The 18,263-nt window shown below is 41.4% G+C and overlaps 2 protein-coding genes across 3 annotated transcripts; one reads left to right on the forward strand and one right to left on the reverse strand.

The window, feature by feature from the left end:
- Positions 1–537: 537 nt before the first annotated feature.
- On the reverse strand, positions 538–6,630 carry chst7 (carbohydrate (N-acetylglucosamine 6-O) sulfotransferase 7). Its single transcript, XM_077533752.1, has 3 exons — positions 5,703–6,630; positions 3,746–4,226; positions 538–788 (listed from the first exon to the last, which is right to left on the reverse strand). Exons 1-2 carry the CDS (start codon positions 6,516–6,518, stop codon positions 3,759–3,761), a joined length of 1,284 nt encoding a protein of 427 aa, XP_077389878.1. The 5' UTR covers positions 6,519–6,630; the 3' UTR covers positions 538–788; positions 3,746–3,758.
- Positions 6,631–7,268: 638 nt separating this feature from the next.
- Positions 7,269–17,746, forward strand: tubgcp5 (tubulin gamma complex component 5). Of its 2 annotated transcripts, none has more exons than XM_077533740.1 (22): positions 7,269–7,598; positions 7,961–8,014; positions 8,169–8,277; positions 8,354–8,450; positions 9,503–9,582; positions 9,860–9,995; positions 10,136–10,253; positions 11,273–11,362; positions 11,999–12,092; positions 12,220–12,454; positions 12,813–13,015; positions 13,123–13,504; positions 13,893–14,091; positions 14,182–14,370; positions 14,773–14,955; positions 15,029–15,113; positions 15,528–15,648; positions 15,723–15,871; positions 16,065–16,190; positions 17,204–17,292; positions 17,369–17,469; positions 17,535–17,746. In XM_077533740.1, exons 1-22 carry the CDS (start codon positions 7,465–7,467, stop codon positions 17,579–17,581), a joined length of 3,021 nt encoding a protein of 1,006 aa, XP_077389866.1. In that variant the 5' UTR covers positions 7,269–7,464; the 3' UTR covers positions 17,582–17,746. The 2 variants fall into 2 exon arrangements, with proteins under 2 accessions (XP_077389866.1, XP_077389867.1); XM_077533741.1 differs by having other exon boundaries at positions 15,732–15,871.
- The last annotated feature ends 517 nt before the right edge of the window (positions 17,747–18,263 follow it).

Raw genomic sequence — 18,263 nt, forward strand, 5'->3', positions numbered from 1 at the left:
TATAATCTTAGAACAACTTGAAAAATCAGTCAAAATACTCCAAAAGCACGAACGATAAGCCTGTTCTGAAAGCAATTTCCATTGGAATCAGTAAAGAGCCAATGTGCAACAATTGCAAATTCTTGACCTATTCCCATCAATTCCCATGGAAAGTTTCAAACAAAAAACTTTACAACCCTAATCAGTACCATTTGTTTAAAAACAACAACAACAAAAAAAAGTGTCATTGGAAGGACAGCGGTGGAAAAAGTCCCGCCCATGTGAGTGTTTTGTCAGCGTGGTGCTGCTGCAGCTGTCCAGATTCCTCCGGGGCGAAGAGGGGTTGGAATGAGGGAGGAGGGGGGCAAGACTTCCTCACGCAGGCCTCTCAAAGCACACACGGTCTCCTTCAACTTTCCAGTTAGCGTGGTTAGCAGATCCACTTAGCCCTGTCACGCCAAGGTGAGGACACCCACCCAACTTTTTTTTTTTTTTTTTTTTTTTTTTTTTTTTTTTACACGGGGATTTGCAGTCAGGGTGTCAGTCGCTGGGGATTAGTGCGGCTAAAAATGGCCACTGGCGTGTCAAGCAGGCCTCCTGGCTGCTAGTCAACAGGTTAAAAAAAAAAAAAAAAAAAAAAGTGGTATCCCACGTGTTTTTCTTCCTACTCCTGCGGTCATGATCTCGCTGAGCTCGGCTGGAAGAAAAGGGGGAAAAAAAAAAAAAAAAAAAGCACGTTCGCCGCTCCCAGTCGGCCACGTTCCAGCTGTTGGTCCCTTCGTTTGCCCTCAGCCTCGTCTTGCAGGCCGCTGGAAAACAGCCGCATAAAAGCAGTGAGGATAAACAAAAAAACAAAAATCATCACAGGAAGCTGTGACCTTAAATAAAAATCTATAATAATGGATTTGTCCCACTTTTGCTGAAAATGATTTGCTTTTTAGACCCGCCACTTCTCTTATTTATCCTGAAACCAAACTTTTAAACTGTTTTTCCGGCATTAATCATCTCCACACAAGATTTTTTTTAATTTTTTTTTACGTAACAATGTGAAAATAAGTGTTTCCTCATGGAGAAGACGGCCCCAGTAAACACAACGATTAATACATTTTAAAAGAACATGTTTCACGTTTGGACGTCAAGTCAAATCAAGACAATTTGATTTATTTATTTATTTAGCGCCGAGGTGAGGGAAGGCGACTGCAAAAAAATGACACGACTGGTCCACTTGGTCTCAAACTAGCGGCGCGGGGGCCATTTGTGGCCCTTGGGAGCACATTTTGTGGCCCCCTATTTGGCTTCAGTGGCTAATGTCGGTGCAACCAAAAAACAAAAACAAAAAACCCGGAATAAAATGACCTGTAATAAATGAATGAATAAATAAAAAAATAAAAAATCTGTCCCCTTTCGCCCTAATTTTTGGTGCACCATGAGACCTGTTTTGGTGCTTTGTGGTGTCTGCTATATTTTGTGTTATGAATTTGATGTTTGTTTATTTATTTTGTTATTTATTTAATTATTTATTCATTGACTTACCTATTTCTTTTTATTATTAATTTATTGATGTACATTTATTTCACGTGTGTACTTACTTACAATGTTTTGTTTTGTTCTTATTTTATTAATCTTACTCTCTATCTTTACTGCCTGACCGATTCCTGTTTCATGTAAAGCACTTTGTATACTAGGAATGTAACGATACCGGGCAATATCGCGATATTAAAACTGCCACTATATATCGACGTCGTCATGTCATGATATTAAAAGCAGCACATCTTTAAAAAAAAAAAAAAAAAAAAAAAAAAAAAAAAGTCGGGTTGATTTCCATTTGTGCAGTTCTAGCACCCTCTGATGGCTATTTTTTTAAGTGCAGCTTCATTTTCACAAGGCATGTTTTGGCCCTTCTCTGTTTCAAATTCACGCTAATGGTTAAATGAAGCGTATGTAATATGATTGTGAACTGAGTCAATATGTGGAAGAACTCAATGTGAGCTAGCATTAGCATGTAAGTGCCTCAATATTAAGTTTATTATTATTATTCTTATTTTTTTTTTTAGCATGAAAGTTTTTTTGTTTTGTTTTGTTTTTTTTACAATATTGTGACCTTTTTTGTCTCGCCAACCTCCCCACAATATGGTGGTAATTATTGTATCGTGACCTTCATATTGTGATAATATTGTATCGTGATGTTTGGATATCGTTACATCCCGATTGTATACAGCAATGCTTGTTTTAAAGTGCTTTATAAATAAAATTGAGTTGAGTAGTTGGCACCTCAACAACCAATCGACCTTTGCTGAAACTGTGGCAGAATATCCACCTCCATCGAATCCAACAAATGCACAACAGAAGAAGAAGCCCTCCCACCCCAACCGCCATCTTCATAATAACGGCATGTATATGAAGGCCTGTTTTCTTCATGGTTCTGCCTGTCCAAAGCTGGCGGCGACACGTTGCTAACCCAGGGAGGAGTGTCAGCCTGTCACGGCCAGCCGCGGACAATGAAGCCCCTTCTCAAAGGGGTTAAGGGCGCGAGGGCCTGCAGGCGACACCCTCGGCCCGCCGTGGCGCCGACCGACCGCCCAACCGCGCAACAATGAGGCCTTTATTGGAGGACGGCAGAGCAAAATAGCCACCAGAGAAAAGCACTCGGATGGATTTGATTCATGTACAGTCATTTTCAACCTGCCTCTGGCTTTCACGCAACCAAGGTGGGAGGTATACTTGTGTCTGCTTTCACACAAGGAGACCGCCACGTAGGCCCACAATTGGATAATCAGCGATAACATCTGATACAACGTATAAAATACTACTGCAAACCCGCTTCGGGGAAATCAAGTCAACAATTTTCTATGCGCCCCCAGTAATCTAAATACGACATTCTGGTTAATTTTGTGTTTATGTAATATGATTGAAGTAGCAAAATCCACCTATTGTTATCCACCACAAGGGGCGGCCATTTTGTTTTGTAATTTATATATATATATATATATATATATATATTAGGGGTGTTAAAAAAAATCGATTCGGCGATATATCGCGATACTACATCGCACGATTCTCGAATCGATTAAAAAAAAATCGATTTTTTTTTTTTTTTTTTTTTTTTTTTAAAGAGCTCAGAATTGTTCATTCGGTAGTCTTACCGATTCAACGTCTTATCATCATTGCCTTTTTTTATTTTTTATTTTATTTTTTATTTTTGTGTGTGAATCGATTTTTAAACTTCCATTTTTAATGGAAAATATTCAACAAAACGTCTGACTTCGGGTTAGGATTCACACCTTGAGCATGGAAGAATGTTATATGAACGGCACATTAAGCCTTAATATTTTTATTTTAATGCTGTTCAAACATGAAACAGATTACAACCTCTATAAGACTGAAATTTCAGATAAATAAATAATACATTTTCATATAAATCTTACACTCTACAAGCTTACTGATTAGTATTTTCTAAATTTGAATGAAAAAAAATCGCAACAATCGACTTATAAATTCGTATCGGGATTAATCGGTATCGAATCGAATCGTGAATCGTGATACGAATCGAATCGTCAGGTACTAGGCAATTCACACCCCTAATATATGATATATATTATTATATTATATATATTATTATTATATTATATAATAATAAAAATAGGGGAACCGCACATGCAGACACTTGATTTAAGTTACAAACTTGTTAGTGCGCTATAAACAAACAAACAAAAAAAACAAGCAAACAATAGATGGATGGATAGTTAATACAGAGCAGTTATCTCACCCGTCCGTCCCCCTCATGTGGTTTTCTCCGCGCTGTGCTTGGGGTATCCGAGCTGCCTCATAACCTCGCTGCAGTAGGCCTCCACCTGGTTGATCTGCTCCACGCTCAGCCTCTCCCTCCACGCGTAGATGGCCTCCTTAGCGTCCCGCGACGAGATGAGGAAAGGCCGGTCCGACGAGTAGCCGCGGCCGTGGGTCATGTTGAGGGCGAATCTCTCCAGCTCCGGCGACGTGGACAGGTTGGAGAAGCGGTAGAGCTTCTGCAGCTCCTGGGCCGGGTGCAGCACCAGGTCCTCGTAGCGGACCCTGTGGTAGCTGCGGCGCACCCAGGGCGGCGCGTTGGTCACCAGCATCATGTCGCCCAGCCAGTTGTCGCAGATGAGCTCCATGGCGCTGGACACGTAGCTTTCGGCGCGGTTCATGCGGTTGTTGGGCACCAGCAGACGTTTGTACTTGTCGTTGTGCTTCTTGCTGCGGAGCACCTGAAAGCACAACGCACATTTTCAGCGTGAAGCAAATCCTCGTTTGTCTGCAAAAGTGGTCCTCTATCACGGGTCTGCAGACTGGTACCTATTTGGTACAGATACTGTAGGGATAGACCGATAATCGGCCCCGGCCGATTATCGGCGCCGATATTTGGCATTTTGACAAATATCGGCATCGGCCATTTTTTGAATCTGAAGGCCGATAAAGCTCACTGAGCAGGGGATACTTGCGAACGTAGCGAATTTGGGGTTTTCATCAGGATTTGTAAGATGTTCGCAGTCAGTTTTTATTTGTCGTAAACATATTCACACAATTTTTCACCGCGAAAATCTTTTTGAAACGTTTTTACGAACCCTAACAAAAACCCCAAATGAGCTACATTCACATGAATTTGTTACTCAGTGAGAAATTATATATATTTTGAAAGAATTCCCCCCACCCTCCCCATTTTACTGCAAATGAATATCGGCTTGAAATATCGGTTATCGGCCGACTTGACTACAAATAATCGGTATCGGCCTTGAAAAAACCATATCGGTCTATCACTAACAGGTAGATTGGGGGGGAAAAAAAGATAAATAAATAAAAATACAGTGATGGGGACCGGGCTGGTTTGCGGATAACAAAAATCCTCAAATAATTGATGCACAAAAAAATAATAACCTAAAAAAAATCTACAAAAAAAAGGGTGATGAAAATTCATTGTTTTCCGCAAAAACCCGACAAAATATTTACAAAATATTGACAAAAATTTGCAAAAAAACAAACAAACAAAACATTAGTGAACATGTGACTGATAGATTGTCATCACCATCACAAAATTTACATGATTGTGATCTTATGTCTGCTTCGGATTGGCTGTTTTCACTCGGCGTGGTAGTTTGCTGTATATCAAATTTGAGGCATGAGATGACAAATCGTAATGACTAATTAACAAATTTGACAAAAACTGATTATTTTTTCAGCAGTTACCCCTTTTTTTTTTTTTTTTACAGTATTTGCGTGGAAGTTAAGCATGTAAAAAAAAACTTTCATTCTGAGCTGTGTGCTAACTTATGCAGAAAAAAAGTCTGCTTCCGATTGATTGGTTGTTTTTTCCTCATATGTGGTGATTCTGAAAAATAATATTACTGGTACAAGTTTGGCCTGATTTTCTTTCCCCCGCAGATTTATTTGTGACTGTCGTGTGATTGCAAACTCCCCTTGTCAGAATGTCTTTTTGCATCTAATTTTAAATGGCTATCTTCGAAAAAAAAAACTTGGGTGAAAGTTAATCATATAAAAAAAAAAGTTCACAAAATGGTGCCAGAGTTGGCTGATTTTTTTTTTTTCTCACAGAAGTGTAAAAAAAAAGAAAAGAAGTGAAGTGCAAAAGGAAACAGAAATAGAAATCAACATGTCAAACTGTCACGCAAGCACAAAAAGATGCAAATTGCTAACTGTAAAAAGGCAAAAAAGAAAAAAAAGCTCACCTGGATGCTCTCCTTCACCAGAGCCTGCTTGGACTTGAGGCGAGAGTTGTGCACGGCTCTCGGGTCTCGAAAAAGCTGCACGATGTGCAAGTTGACACCCGGGTCCTTCATGAGCGGCACCAGCGTGCTGAGGTCCAGAACGCGCACGCCCTTGATGACCACCACCGGGTACTTCTTGCACTCCCGCTCCAGCTCGCGTATGTCCCGCTTGGGGCACTTGGCGCAGCGGTCCTCCTGCACCAGGCCGACTCGGTGGCGTTGGTGGGCGTCGCACAGCGGCTCGGAGCACACCACCTTGTTCATCTTCCAGCCGAAGATGAAGGCGGTGGTGAGGTTCTGCGAGCCGGCGTACAGCTTGAGCACGGAGAAGTCGCAGCGGAACAGCGCGCTCAACATGTCGCGCACGGCGCCCTGCAGGCTGCCCGCGTCGCCCGGGTACAGGGCCTGCCAGATGTGCCACATGGGCTCGTACAAGTAGAACACGTCCGGGTGCTGGTTGAACAGCTCGCCCAGGAACGACGAGCCGGTCCTCCAGGTGGCGTGCAGATAGATGTGCGTGCGAGGAGCGCCGGGCCCGGGCGGCTGCGTGCCGTTGGCGCCGTCCACTTTGTAGCCGTGCTCCCACAGCAGCGCCACGGCGTTCTTCAGGTCCGAGCACCGCGACTGCTGCTGCTGCTGCTCCTGCAGCTGCATGAGCCCGTGCTTGGAGCGCTGCAGCGAGCGCTCCCCGAAGTCGAACACATAGGGGATGAGCAGGAGCAAACCCGTGTAGGCGAGGATCAGAATCAAGTATTTCTTCTGGAGCCTCCTCTTCATCGCGCTGGCTTGCACGCGTCGCGCTTTGGAGCTCCGCTCGAGTTGTGCGTGCGCGAATGAGGCGACTTGTGTGGCATGCTCATGCTCAGATTCAGGGGGAGGGGCGGGTCGAGCTGGTTGCTTAAATAAAGGCGGGGTCAACTATGACGTCTGTTTAGTGCTACAAGTTGCTAGATGACGGCGTCGTTGATTGTTGCTAAAAGTTGCTCAATGAAGGCAGGGTCGATCTGGTGCAAAAACGTTCCCAAAATATAAAGCCTAATCAAACGACATTAAATTAAAGTGGGGCTATTTGTTGCTAAACATTGATGTTACCCTTGCATGAATTATCTGCACATCCTCAACCAGACAAGGCTACCTCTGTGGACAGCCTTGCCACATTCAAGATGGACATGCTTACGTATCCTAGCAACGGCCCATGCCACTCAAGCGAGGAAACAAGCTTTCATCACTAATTAAACCACATATAACCAAATGCGAATGCGGGATTTATTCGTAGCAAGGCCCTATTTTTAATGAAAGATTAATAGGAAGTTTAATAGCACCAAATCGGGCAAGTTGATACACTTCCTGTTTTGTGAGCACGCGATGCATTGTGGGAAAAGTGAATAAGACACACTCATGCAACTTGGACACTTTTTTTTAGTGTTAAGTTTCGACTTTTCATGTCACTTAAAATTTCATTCGTATCCTACTTAAATCAATGATACAATTTGTGTTGTAAAAATAAGACAGATAATAGCGGTTTGTGTTCGCGCATGCGCACACCTCCTCTGGAAGCTAATAGCGCGCCAGTGAAGATGTTGCTAAGTTAACCAGAGCTCCTCCTGCTACGGTCACAAATGGCGTTATCCAAAGCAGACCGCCGCTTGTGTTAGCGCCTCGCTCGGTGTAAGGTAGTCTACGCCGTTACGACAGCTCGCCACATGTGACGCCGAGCTAAGCTATGGCTCACTGGAGCACCTTCGAGAAGGAGACGGAGAGAGAGACCAAGGAGCTGATCAGGTGCTTGAGTGGACTGGAGGACGAAGAGGAGCACAACTTCCAGCTTGCGCTCAAATTCGCTTGGTCCAATTTCAGGTAAGATGTCCTGGCCCACATCCTGTCCAGAAAAAAAAAAAAATAGAAATTGATTTGTCATGTTCGCCTACGTTGTTTGTGTATGGTATTTGAAATTGTGACACAAGCACAACAAGCAACAGCGGGCCAGTTTGGCCATATTATTATTATTATTATTATTATTATTATTATTATTATTATTATTATTATTATTGTTGTTGTTGTTGTTGTTGTTGTTGTTGTTGTTGTTGTTGTTGTTGTTGATAATAATAATATTATTATTATTATTTTATTAGTGCTTTATCTTGCGTGCAGCTCAGGTGTTCAGGAGGTGATGCTAAATTGACTATCTCCTGTGTGTGTCGCCCCCCAACTCCCTCCAGGTTCCATCGTTTCCTGGATGTTGACAGCCACAAAGTGCAGCGTAGCATCAGTGGGTAAGTGTCAGTTTTGGGTTGAATTTCACGTTTCAAAGTACAAATTATACTACTACTTTTTGTCACATGATGTTACGCTTGCTTCTGGTTTTGAGCTCTTGAGTTTTGTAGGGAAAAAAAATGAATGTGAATGTGTTGTTGTTTTTCAACGCAGAATCTACGAAAAGCTGATGGTCCACTCGGAAGTGAGTAAGGCCGAAAGCTGGATGAGGCTGACTGATGAGTTCCTCAACTCGCCCCTAGCTAACACCAATGGAACAAAGGTGAATCCACAATTTGCCATAATCTTCCAGAATTGATTGCGTGTGTTAACGTAACGATGTGCCTGTGTGTTTACAGACTGATGTACACTACAGCATACTGTCGCTGCTTCTCCTGTTATCGGCCTCCCTCTCCAACACAAACTTTACAGAGAGACCCCGAGTAAAGGAGGCCGGTGAGTTGTTATAATGCAGAGTTTTACGTTATTAATTGTTATTTTATTTTATTTTTATTTTGACAGTATGCAGACAGGCACGTCTGAATTTAGGATTGCACACATTCAGTCGTATCATGTTGTGCCACATTCCATTAATAATATTTATTAAATTCTTTAAAAAAAGAAATGAAAGGGGACAGAAAGAAGTGAAACTTATATCTGCCCCTGATAAAAAAAAAATATATATATAAAAAAAATAATAATCTTTTTTTCCAGTAATTGAGCTTTTATGCATTTTTAAAAAAAAATACCAATGGACTAAGATGATTTTGATTTATAATCCAGATTGTTCCACAAACTGACACATTGAGTTGAAATACATCGTTCTTTTTGTTTTGTTCTATATTTAGGTTTGGATAAAATATCTGTTCCTCTTAATTTGTACTCACTTTCCCTGTTTTTTTGTTGTTTTTTTAAAATTTGATTTGCATGTTCATTGGTAACATTTCATGATGGTCTTTATACATTATTTGAAGGAGGTTAAACTCAATTAATTCATTGAATTTTCAAGTTTTTAGTTGTATAAATATTGGATTAGTGTGGTCTCTGTATCCACATGCAAACACGACACAAATAGCACGTTTCTGTAAAAGGAAAATGGATTCGGTGTAGGTTTTGCAGGCACACCCCCACACTTCAATGCAATTGGTCAGCTATGGAACAATCATATATAAATTATATAACAATGAAAATGAATTATTGTTCAATGATTCGTTAACCTTGTGTAGCAACGGCTACGGTTTGGGATACCTTATATCTAGAAACTTTATTTCATTAGTCTTTTCTATTTCTATGCCTTGTACATTCAGTGTTGCTTCAACATCTTTAGTTCTACAACTGAAAATCCTAAATCTGGTTTTACTAATATTTATAGACATCACCCTGGGCAGTAGGACTAAACAATTAAATTAATTAAAATGTTGTCGAATGCAATTTTCAATCAGCAAATTGTGAAATTTCTGGGGAAAAACACGGCTTCATATCGATAAAATGATAATCCGCTTCCACAGAACCAGAGGACAGCTTCGATTGGACGAAATACCTACTGGAGGGTGAGGACATAGACATTGGGCCATACCCTGATACTCCGGTGAGTATTAAGTCTAGTAGAACTGCCTTTTCTAGGTCTGCTGTGTTTGCCACTCGCACTCAAAAGTCACAGACGTCAGATACTACAGTTGAACATGACGAGGGCAACCCCAAGTGGTCAAAAATAATAGCTACACTTCACATGCATGTCGGTGTTTGTTCATCGAAAATCAATTTACATGATTCTAACGATTTTGGACAAGTTGCAGCATCAGTCGATTTTTTTGTTTTACGCTCAATTAATTTACTGAAGTCGCTATTTCCTGCGGGACGATCAGGAATGGTCCGAAGAGGACAGCGAGGGCGAGGAGAGCCGTCAGCCAATCAGCAGGGAGGACTCCGGGATCCAGTTGGACAAAACCCCCCAGGAGGACAAAGACCACGGCGACAAGACAGTTTTGGTACCGTGGACAGGTCGGAAACGATTGCGGTACTCAGCATAAGAGTTTCATTTATTCCGTGACCCAACTTGTAACACAATTTACGGACAAGAAGTCAGGGTACTACTGTCGATAAAAAGTAGAGAATAATATATTTGGTTCGTTTTGTCGTAGTGGGTGAACCCGATGCCCGAGCCTGGCTGGAGCAACACGTGGTGACTCCCTACTGGGTGCCGCACGCCCCCCGATTCGCCCACAGCCTCCATTTACACTCCAACTTGCTCAATGTCTGGTGAGACCCGATGCCAAAACACTGATACTATCTGATATTATTAAAAATTGAGCTGTCGAAATGAATCCGGTAATCGATTTTCAAATTAGTCAACTATTTTAATAATCGAGTTATCGTATGGAGCCTTTTTTTTTTTAGATTTATTTAAAATGGTCCAAATCCTCTGATTTCAGCATATCGATAGTAAATTGTTCACTGATTTCTGTAGTCCTTAATGAAAAAAACAACAACTGAACTGGTAACGTAGTACAACATTAATCCCCCTTGTTGCTTTTGTAATACACTTTAATGCACATAAAATGAATCCAATTAGTCGATTAATCGATTGAATAATCAACAGATTAATCGATTCTAAAGATATTCGATAGTGACAGCTTGGGCTGTGCAATTAGTCAAATTTCAATTATTACTCTCCACAATTACAAAATCAGCATAATCGTTAAAGAAAAAGAAAAAAATTCTTAATACTAATTTTGGAGTTGTTTAAATGTATACATTTGCAGTTTTTTTTTCCAATTTTAAAATAACTAATTTAATTTAAAAAAAATCATCCAAAGGGAACTTGCATAATCAGTGTTTCAAAGAATTTTATTTGTTTTGATTTACTTTTTTTAATGTTTTTTTAATTTTTTTTAATTTTTTTTAATTTTTTTTTACATTTAAGCATTTTCCTGTTTTGTACCAAAAACATAAATGATCGTCCTCAGAGCCCTTTCTTTTTATTGAAGATTAAGGAGGCCCTAAAAAAAAAAAAAAGTAAGAACACTTCTAAGGGGAGGGGAAAGATGGCAGAGCACTACGATGTTATCTCAAAACAATACACGTGTGTGTGCTATGTTATGACGTGTATGCATGACTATGGAATATTTCTGTTTAAATGTTTTGCAAGATCTTTTCTGCACAGCGCCAATTCAAAATATGTAGTAAGAGGACATTGACATTGGGGGTAATCACAATTATTTTTCAAAATGGGTTGGTCATACGTTTGTGATGTTCTGATGACCTGTTTTCCTGCGCAGGGACCAGCACTTGTACAACACCGATCCTCTGTATCTGCCCGACGAAAAAGCTTTTGTCACCGAGACCCAAGTCATCCGGGAGACACTGTGGTAAGCTGCGTGATCGCATTTTTCACTTTGAACACCCTCTTTATGGGTTATTAACTCATTTGCTCCCAAAAACGTATAAATACGTTCTATTTGAAATGTTTTAAGTGTCCCAAAGACGTATTTATGTTTTTTTTTTTTAATGCTAGAGCATACAGAAGGCTTTGATGCAGCCTCTCAACTGCAAAGAACGGTTGAGGAAATGGTAGTTATTACATAAACGGCCAGCAGGTGGCAGCAGAGTATAAGAGATCAACCAGGGCCATGTTGAGAAAACGCTCAATTACTCACAATTCTAAATAGATTTGTGAATGATGATGAAACTTAGCTATATTGTAATTCTAATTACTACAAAATGGAAACATATGAAAGAAGAGACTTTAATCTTTCTTTTGGTAGGTTCCATGTTTTTATAGCAATAGAACACAATATTCTGTGGGCCTTGCAAAATCTGTCAAAATCCAGTAAAACAGCCGAGAGTGAAGGGGATTGCTTCTGTGAAAATGCCTGGGAGTGAATGAGTTAAATACGGTCGACTCGTTTTACTACCGTGTCCTCAAAGTAAATGACATTTACAATAGTAGTAATTTATTCCTTAATTCTTATGTTGTGTTTTTTTTTTGTGTGTGTGTGTCTCAGGCTTCTATCCGGTGTTAAGAAGCACTTCATATTCCAGCATCATGAAGGGAAAGTGTCGGTCAGGACTAACGTGGTGGTCACTCACCTCACCGGTGTAAGTGCGGGGGGAAAAAAAAATAAATAAATAAATATATATATATATATATATATATATATATATATATATATATATATATTCGTAATACAGTTGGTGCCTTGAATTGATGTTGATTTGTCCGCAGAACTGCCTCCGATCCGTGCTGGAGCACGTAGCGGCGTACGGCCAGGCGGTGTTCCGGCTGCAGAGATTCATCGACGAGGTGACGGGCCACAGTCCCGAGCTCGGCCCGTCGGGATCCAAGAGGGGCTCGGAGCCCCCGTTCAGGACCTACCAGGCCTTTGTGTGGGCCCTCAATAAGTACTTCGCCGGCTTCAAGGAGGAGCTGGTCGCCATCGAGAGAGGCCTCGTGTGCAAAGGCAAGTGCCGTGAATAATTCATCGAATTCAAATCAGCATAACAATATAGTAGGAATTCATCATGGTCCTGGTTGATCTCTTATACTCTGCTGCCACCTGGTGGCCGTTTTTGTCATTACTAACATTTTTTTTTTTCACACTTTCTCTGCAGTTGAGAGGCTGCATCAAAGCCTTCTGTATGCCCCAGAATAAAACAAAACAAAACAAATAAAACGTATAAATACGTCTTTGGGACACTCAATACATTTAAAATAGAACGTATGTATACGCATTTGGGAACAAATCAGTTAATAAACAGTAATCAGGGGAAAAAAAAAAACGTGTCAGTTGTAATTTAAGGCGGTGGTTGTCGTTACAGACGAGACGGTGACGCTGTCGGCCGTGCTGGAGCGACTCAACCCGCAACTGGCGCAGATCAAAGTGCTGCACAAGGTCTTCTGCACCGGCATCGCCGAGGTGCCCCCCGAGACCCCCAATGTGGTGCGGGCCTCCCACCTGCTCAACACCCTCTACAAGGCCATCATCGAGTACGACAGCGTCGGGGAAGCTTCCGAGCAAACGGTGACCTTTTTTTTGTTCTTTTTTTTTGTTGGTCTGCCTCAATTCTCAAATACAAAAAAATAAAAAATACAAATTTAAAGTAAAAGTTTGCCACTTTTCTCCATTAGGTGGCCTTACTGTTTTCACTATGGACCGAGACCGTGCGGCCATATTTGGAGATAGTGGACGAATGGATCGTCCACGGTCACCTGTTCGATCCCGCCAAAGAGTTCATCATCCAGAGGAACAAGGACGTGGCGGTGAACCACCGGGACTTCTGGCACGCCACCTACACGCTGTACAGCATCTCGGAAACGGTGGAGAGCGAGATGAGCGACGCGGCGAGCGGCAGCTCCGGGGGGGGCGACGGCGCTGGCGGGGGAGGCAACCGGCAGCTCACCATGGTGTCCTTCCTCAAGCCCGTCCTCAAGCAGATCATCATGGCTGGGAAGTCCATGCAGCTGCTCAAGAACCTGGACCGGAAAGAAGATGCTCAGCAGGCCTCGAGAGGTCAGTCACTTTTTTGTGAAAAAGTCGACGTTGAACAGGGAGTTGGTCGTTTTTGGATTTTGAATCTGCGCTTTCGTAAGCTGTAAAAAAAAATAAAAAATAAATAAATAAAAAGCAGCAGCACGTAAACAAAGTTGAAAAAACTGCTGCTGGTGGGTTAGTAAAAAGCACCTTTTTATAAGTAACTAGACTACGTGCAATTTCTGGAGAAATTGCGTGCGAATGCTGAAAGCCGAATGCTAATAATCTTATTCCTTACTGCATGACCGATTTCTGTTCCATGTACAGCACTTTGTAAACAGCAATAATCGTTTTAAAGTGCTTTATTAATAAAGTTGAGTTGAGAGGAAATCAGCTATTCCGCTGAAACCATTGTCTTGCAACGCAGATGCCGAGCGCAAAAGTTTATATACGCTGTTCCTGGAGTCGGTGCAGTCGCGGCTCCGCAGCCAGGAGGCGTCTCCCTCCAGCGGCGTGACCGAGCAACGGGACGCCAGGAAGAGCCTGATCCGGATGCAGTCGGTCATTGCGCAGCATCTCCAGATGGAAGATCTGCGTGACCCGCTGCTGGCCATCAACTTTGCCAGGTGCGCACCAGGAAAAACCGAGCTCAAATATACACACGTGGCTTGACAGTGTTTGGAACGCCTCCTTGGTGTGTTTGTATTTTGCCTCAGGCTGTACTTGGAACAGAGCGACTTCCACGAGTGCTTCTCCCGGGACGACTTCACCGTGGACCGCTCGTCGCAGTCGGTCACCTGCCAGACGTTCGAGCTCACGCTGCGCTCCTGCCTCTACCCGCACATCCAGCGACGCTACGTCGAGTGCTGCGGCAATCTCATGAAGACCCTGAAAAAAGACTACAAGTAAGTCGAGCAGCAACGTCGCACGTTGGAACCTGCCAAGAATTTTTACCAGAGGAAATGATGGAAATAAAGCCAGTCCAGTAAATGCTGGGAGACGGTGCGTCTTCCCCTAATTCTTCTTCTTCGTATCTTTTTCTTATCTTCTTCTTCTTCTTATCTTCTACTTTTTCTTTTCTTCTTCGTCTTCTTCCTTTCTTCCTATCTTCTTCATCTTCTTATCTTCTTCTTCTCCACATCTTTGTCTTCCTTTTCTCCACATCGTCTTTTTCTTCTTCTTCTTCTCCTCCACATCTTCATCTTCTTCTCTTCTCCACATCTTCTTCCTCTTCTCCACATCTTCTTCTCCACATCTTCTTCTTCTCCTTCTTATCTTGTTGTTCTTCACACTTTCTTGTTCTTCAGGCTCCTGGAGTACCTTCAGGCCATGAGGAACTACTTCCTGCTCGAGGCTGGCGACACCATGTACGACTTCTACACGGCCATCTTTGACAAGGTGCGAGAAAAGGAGAGCTGGCAGCAGCCGTCCATCCTCAACGGCCAGCTTCAGGAAGCTGTTGGACAGCGCCGCCCGGAGGACAGTAGCCGGTACTGCATGTTCGCGCCCGCGTGTTTGTTTTGATGTGAAATTTAATCTGCATTTTTTTTCTTGCTTTGTAAGATTGTCAATCTTCTTGGAGACAATTGATCCTAGCCGGAAGAAACACCCTGTCAATAATCTTGAAGTGCTGACACTCAGTTATAAGGTAGCTTTTTATTATTAGCCAAGGATATTTTTTTGTTTGTTTGCTAAGAGGATTAAGCAAATATAAAAGTATACTATGCTTGTGTATCATTTCATTTTTTAATTTGTATTTTTTAGATTTTATTGTAGCCAATAAGTTATTAATTATTTTTATTTATTTTATTTTTTTGCAATTATGTAAAAAAAAAAAAAAAGATTTTTTTTTCAATCACTAGATTTAATAGATAGAACATTTTTTCCTTTATTTCCTGCTGAATACCCCACTAATCCTACTAACAAAAAATTAAAACCTATGCAAGCATCGTCTAGTAATATAGTGTACAATTTGATGGTGTTCCAATTTAGGATCGCTTTGTACTAGTCATTAAAGGTTCAAAACACGTCTTTGAATATTTTTGTCTTTCCTCCTGTCCAGGTTCCGTGGCCTGTGGACATCGTGATCAGCTCCGAGTGCCAAAAGATTTACAATCAAGTGTTTCTGCTGCTGCTTCAGATCAAATGGGCCAAGTACAGCTTGGACACGCTTCGATTCAGCGGTAAGGTGACGTCATTTGCACCGTCTTGCTCAACTGGCGCATATTCCACAGCATGCGATTCATTTAATCATCAGAGTTTGCAGATTTCGCAAAGAAACTGGAGGGCACGCCGGCCGCCGACGCGAAGCACAAACCAGTCAAGCAGCAGATTCACCGCATGTGTTTGCTGCGCGTCAAGCTCATGCACTTCGTCAACAGCCTTCACAACTACATCATGACCAGGGTGAGCGTCAGACCAACCCGAGAGAACTTTACATTCACCGTATTTGGTACGGCTGAAGTACCGTAATCCCTTCGCATGTGGGCAAGGAGAGCCACTGATGCCGATGCAATTTCACCGTTAATTGAACCGAGTTTTGCCGTGTCACTTGACAAAAGCAGTTTGTGTATTTAAATTTGTTTTGTCTCTTGGCCAGATTCTGCACAGTACCGGACTGGAGTTCCAGCACCAAGTGCAGGAAGCAAAGGACCTGGACCAGCTGATCAAGATCCATTACAGATACTTGGCGACCATTCATGACCGCTGCTTATTGAGGGAGAAGGTAATTAATAGAGGGGTGACGGTTCGTGTACTGCATTCCTATTTTTCAGTACGGTACAGATAGTATCAAGGCACAGCAAGTCTAACTGCCTCGCGCACTATAAAAATGTTTACAAGCCGTAAATAAATGCAGTACAGCTTCTGGTTAGCGGACGACTTGGCTTGCTTTTTGCTTCTTGGCAGTGAGTCAAAGTTGTTGACTCGTTTGAAACTAAAATGATCGCGTGATAATTAACTCATCTGCATCGTTAATTTCCTAAAATGACAAACTTTTGATGTTGCATGCTCTAAAAAGAAGACAAACTGTTGGTGTTACACTTTCCTAAAAAGAAGACGAAGAATGATGTTGCATTTCTCTCCAAAGAAGGCAACTGTTTTGCTTTCCTAAAAAGGCAAAGTATTGATGTGTCACATTCCTAAAAAGAAAATATAAATTGATGTCGAGCTAAAAAAGACAAACCATCGATTTTGCACATTGCTAAAAAGAAGACAAATAATTGTTGTACGTTCCTAAAAAGAAGACAACTGAACGCACTTTTTTTTTTAGTCAAACAGTTGATTTGCTTTCCTAAAAAAGAACACAAACTCTGATGAACATGTTGCACATTCCTGAGGATGACAAATAATTTCTGTTGCACTTTCCTAAGAAGAAAACATATTGACACATTGTTGGTTACACTTTTGTAAAAAGAAAAATGATTGGTGTTGCATTTTCCTAAACAAAAAAACAACAACACACAAACCAGTAATATTATATTTAGTAAAGAAACTATTTAGGCTGTATTATATTATTCATTTGATATTTTATTGTATACAAAATTTATTTAGTTGAGAATTTACTGCTAGAAGTTTTTTATGATAGATTTTGAAGTGCCATTTAAAGGGTTCCAGTTTACACAAAATATAATCACTTAACTACTTTGGAATTTGTTCTGTTATTATAATGTGTATTAATGTCAACACAACAGTGACATCAGCCATTTTCTCTTTCCTTGTTTTCCATTTCTTCCTTAGGTCAGTTTTGTTAAGGAAGCCATCATGAAGGTGCTCAACCTTGTCCTCATCTTCTCGGACCGATGGCAAGCCGGATTTGGAGCCTGGAAGTAAGAAAGATGTACCCACAGAAACCCTTCATTTTTCTTTTCTCTATTGATGTCCTGTGTTTATTTTTTTCAATAGGATTGAGTCCATTGCCAAAATGGAGTCCGATTTCAAAAACTGTCACATGTTCCTGGTGACCATCCTCAACAAGGCTGTGTGTCGTGGCTCCTTCCCTCACTGTAAGTTTAATTTGAATGCAATTGTAATGTTTAATGCACAGTTGAGATGTTGTGGTTGATTACAGTGGAGTCGCTCGCCCTCTCGTTGATGGCCGGCTTCGAGCAGTGCTGATGGTGGGGCTGCAGTCCAGCAATGTGTTTTATGAGCATCACAAGTCATCTGACTGTACATATTGAAGCAGGACTTGTTTGAAAACGTCTTTTTCCTTACTGTCAATGTGGCTGTTAAATTAATAATGTTGTTGTATGAAGCACAATAAATCCTACTTAATTCTGAGGTTGTCATTTTACTGGCTCTGATAGTGATGTTTATGAATTGCATTTCATCAGTCAGTCATTTGACCAAGGCAGAGTGATTTTGGAAGTGGGAACGCTGGTTGTAATTTCACATTTCAACAGTTACATAATGTTGTGGAAATTCAGGCTAACGTTAAGTTATCAAATGGAATTTAAAAAGTCTTGAATAAAGCAAATTTTAAAAAATGAAACTCATATCTCAGCACCACCTTACAGTGGACCCAGATTATTTGCGGTGACTCTGTACCAGGCTGGCCAGTGAAATCACAAATACTGAAAACCCTTTAAATTGCATTGTTTTATTTTTATTTTTTTTTATTGCAAATAAATCTCAAATTAGCGGGGATTTACCACCAACAAGAGTTTTCCATGAAAAACTGAGTTGGCTTCCACCCACCCCACCCAAAAAATAAATCAATAAAAGACTATCTGTCGAAAAAGTGAATAGGTGAACCCGCGAGTGCCGAACCGTTAGTATGCGGGGGTCCAGTGTGCAT

Source organism: Festucalex cinctus, chromosome 10, assembly GCF_051991245.1.
Source record: "Festucalex cinctus isolate MCC-2025b chromosome 10, RoL_Fcin_1.0, whole genome shotgun sequence".
NCBI classification, from domain to species: Eukaryota; Metazoa; Chordata; class Actinopteri; order Syngnathiformes; family Syngnathidae; genus Festucalex; species Festucalex cinctus.

What these genes read in the sequence shown, in the direction of transcription:
- tubgcp5 (XM_077533740.1), top strand. Translation starts at nt 7,465, where the DNA reads ATGGCTCACTGGAGCACCTTCGAGAAGGAGACGGAGAGAGAGACCAAG. An exon ending in ACCCCGAGTAAAGGAGGCCG is followed by an intron (nt 8,451 to 9,502) that starts GTGAGTTGTTAT and finishes CCGCTTCCACAG; the next exon opens with AACCAGAGGACAGCTTCGAT. An exon ending in TGCTCAGCAGGCCTCGAGAG is followed by an intron (nt 13,505 to 13,892) that starts GTCAGTCACTTT and finishes CTTGCAACGCAG; the next exon opens with ATGCCGAGCGCAAAAGTTTA.
- chst7 (XM_077533752.1), bottom strand. Translation starts at nt 6,518, where the DNA reads ATGAAGAGGAGGCTCCAGAAGAAATACTTGATTCTGATCCTCGCCTAC. An exon ending in TGGTGAAGGAGAGCATCCAG is followed by an intron (nt 4,227 to 5,702) that starts GTGAGCTTTTTT and finishes TTGTGCTTTCAG; the next exon opens with GTGCTCCGCAGCAAGAAGCA.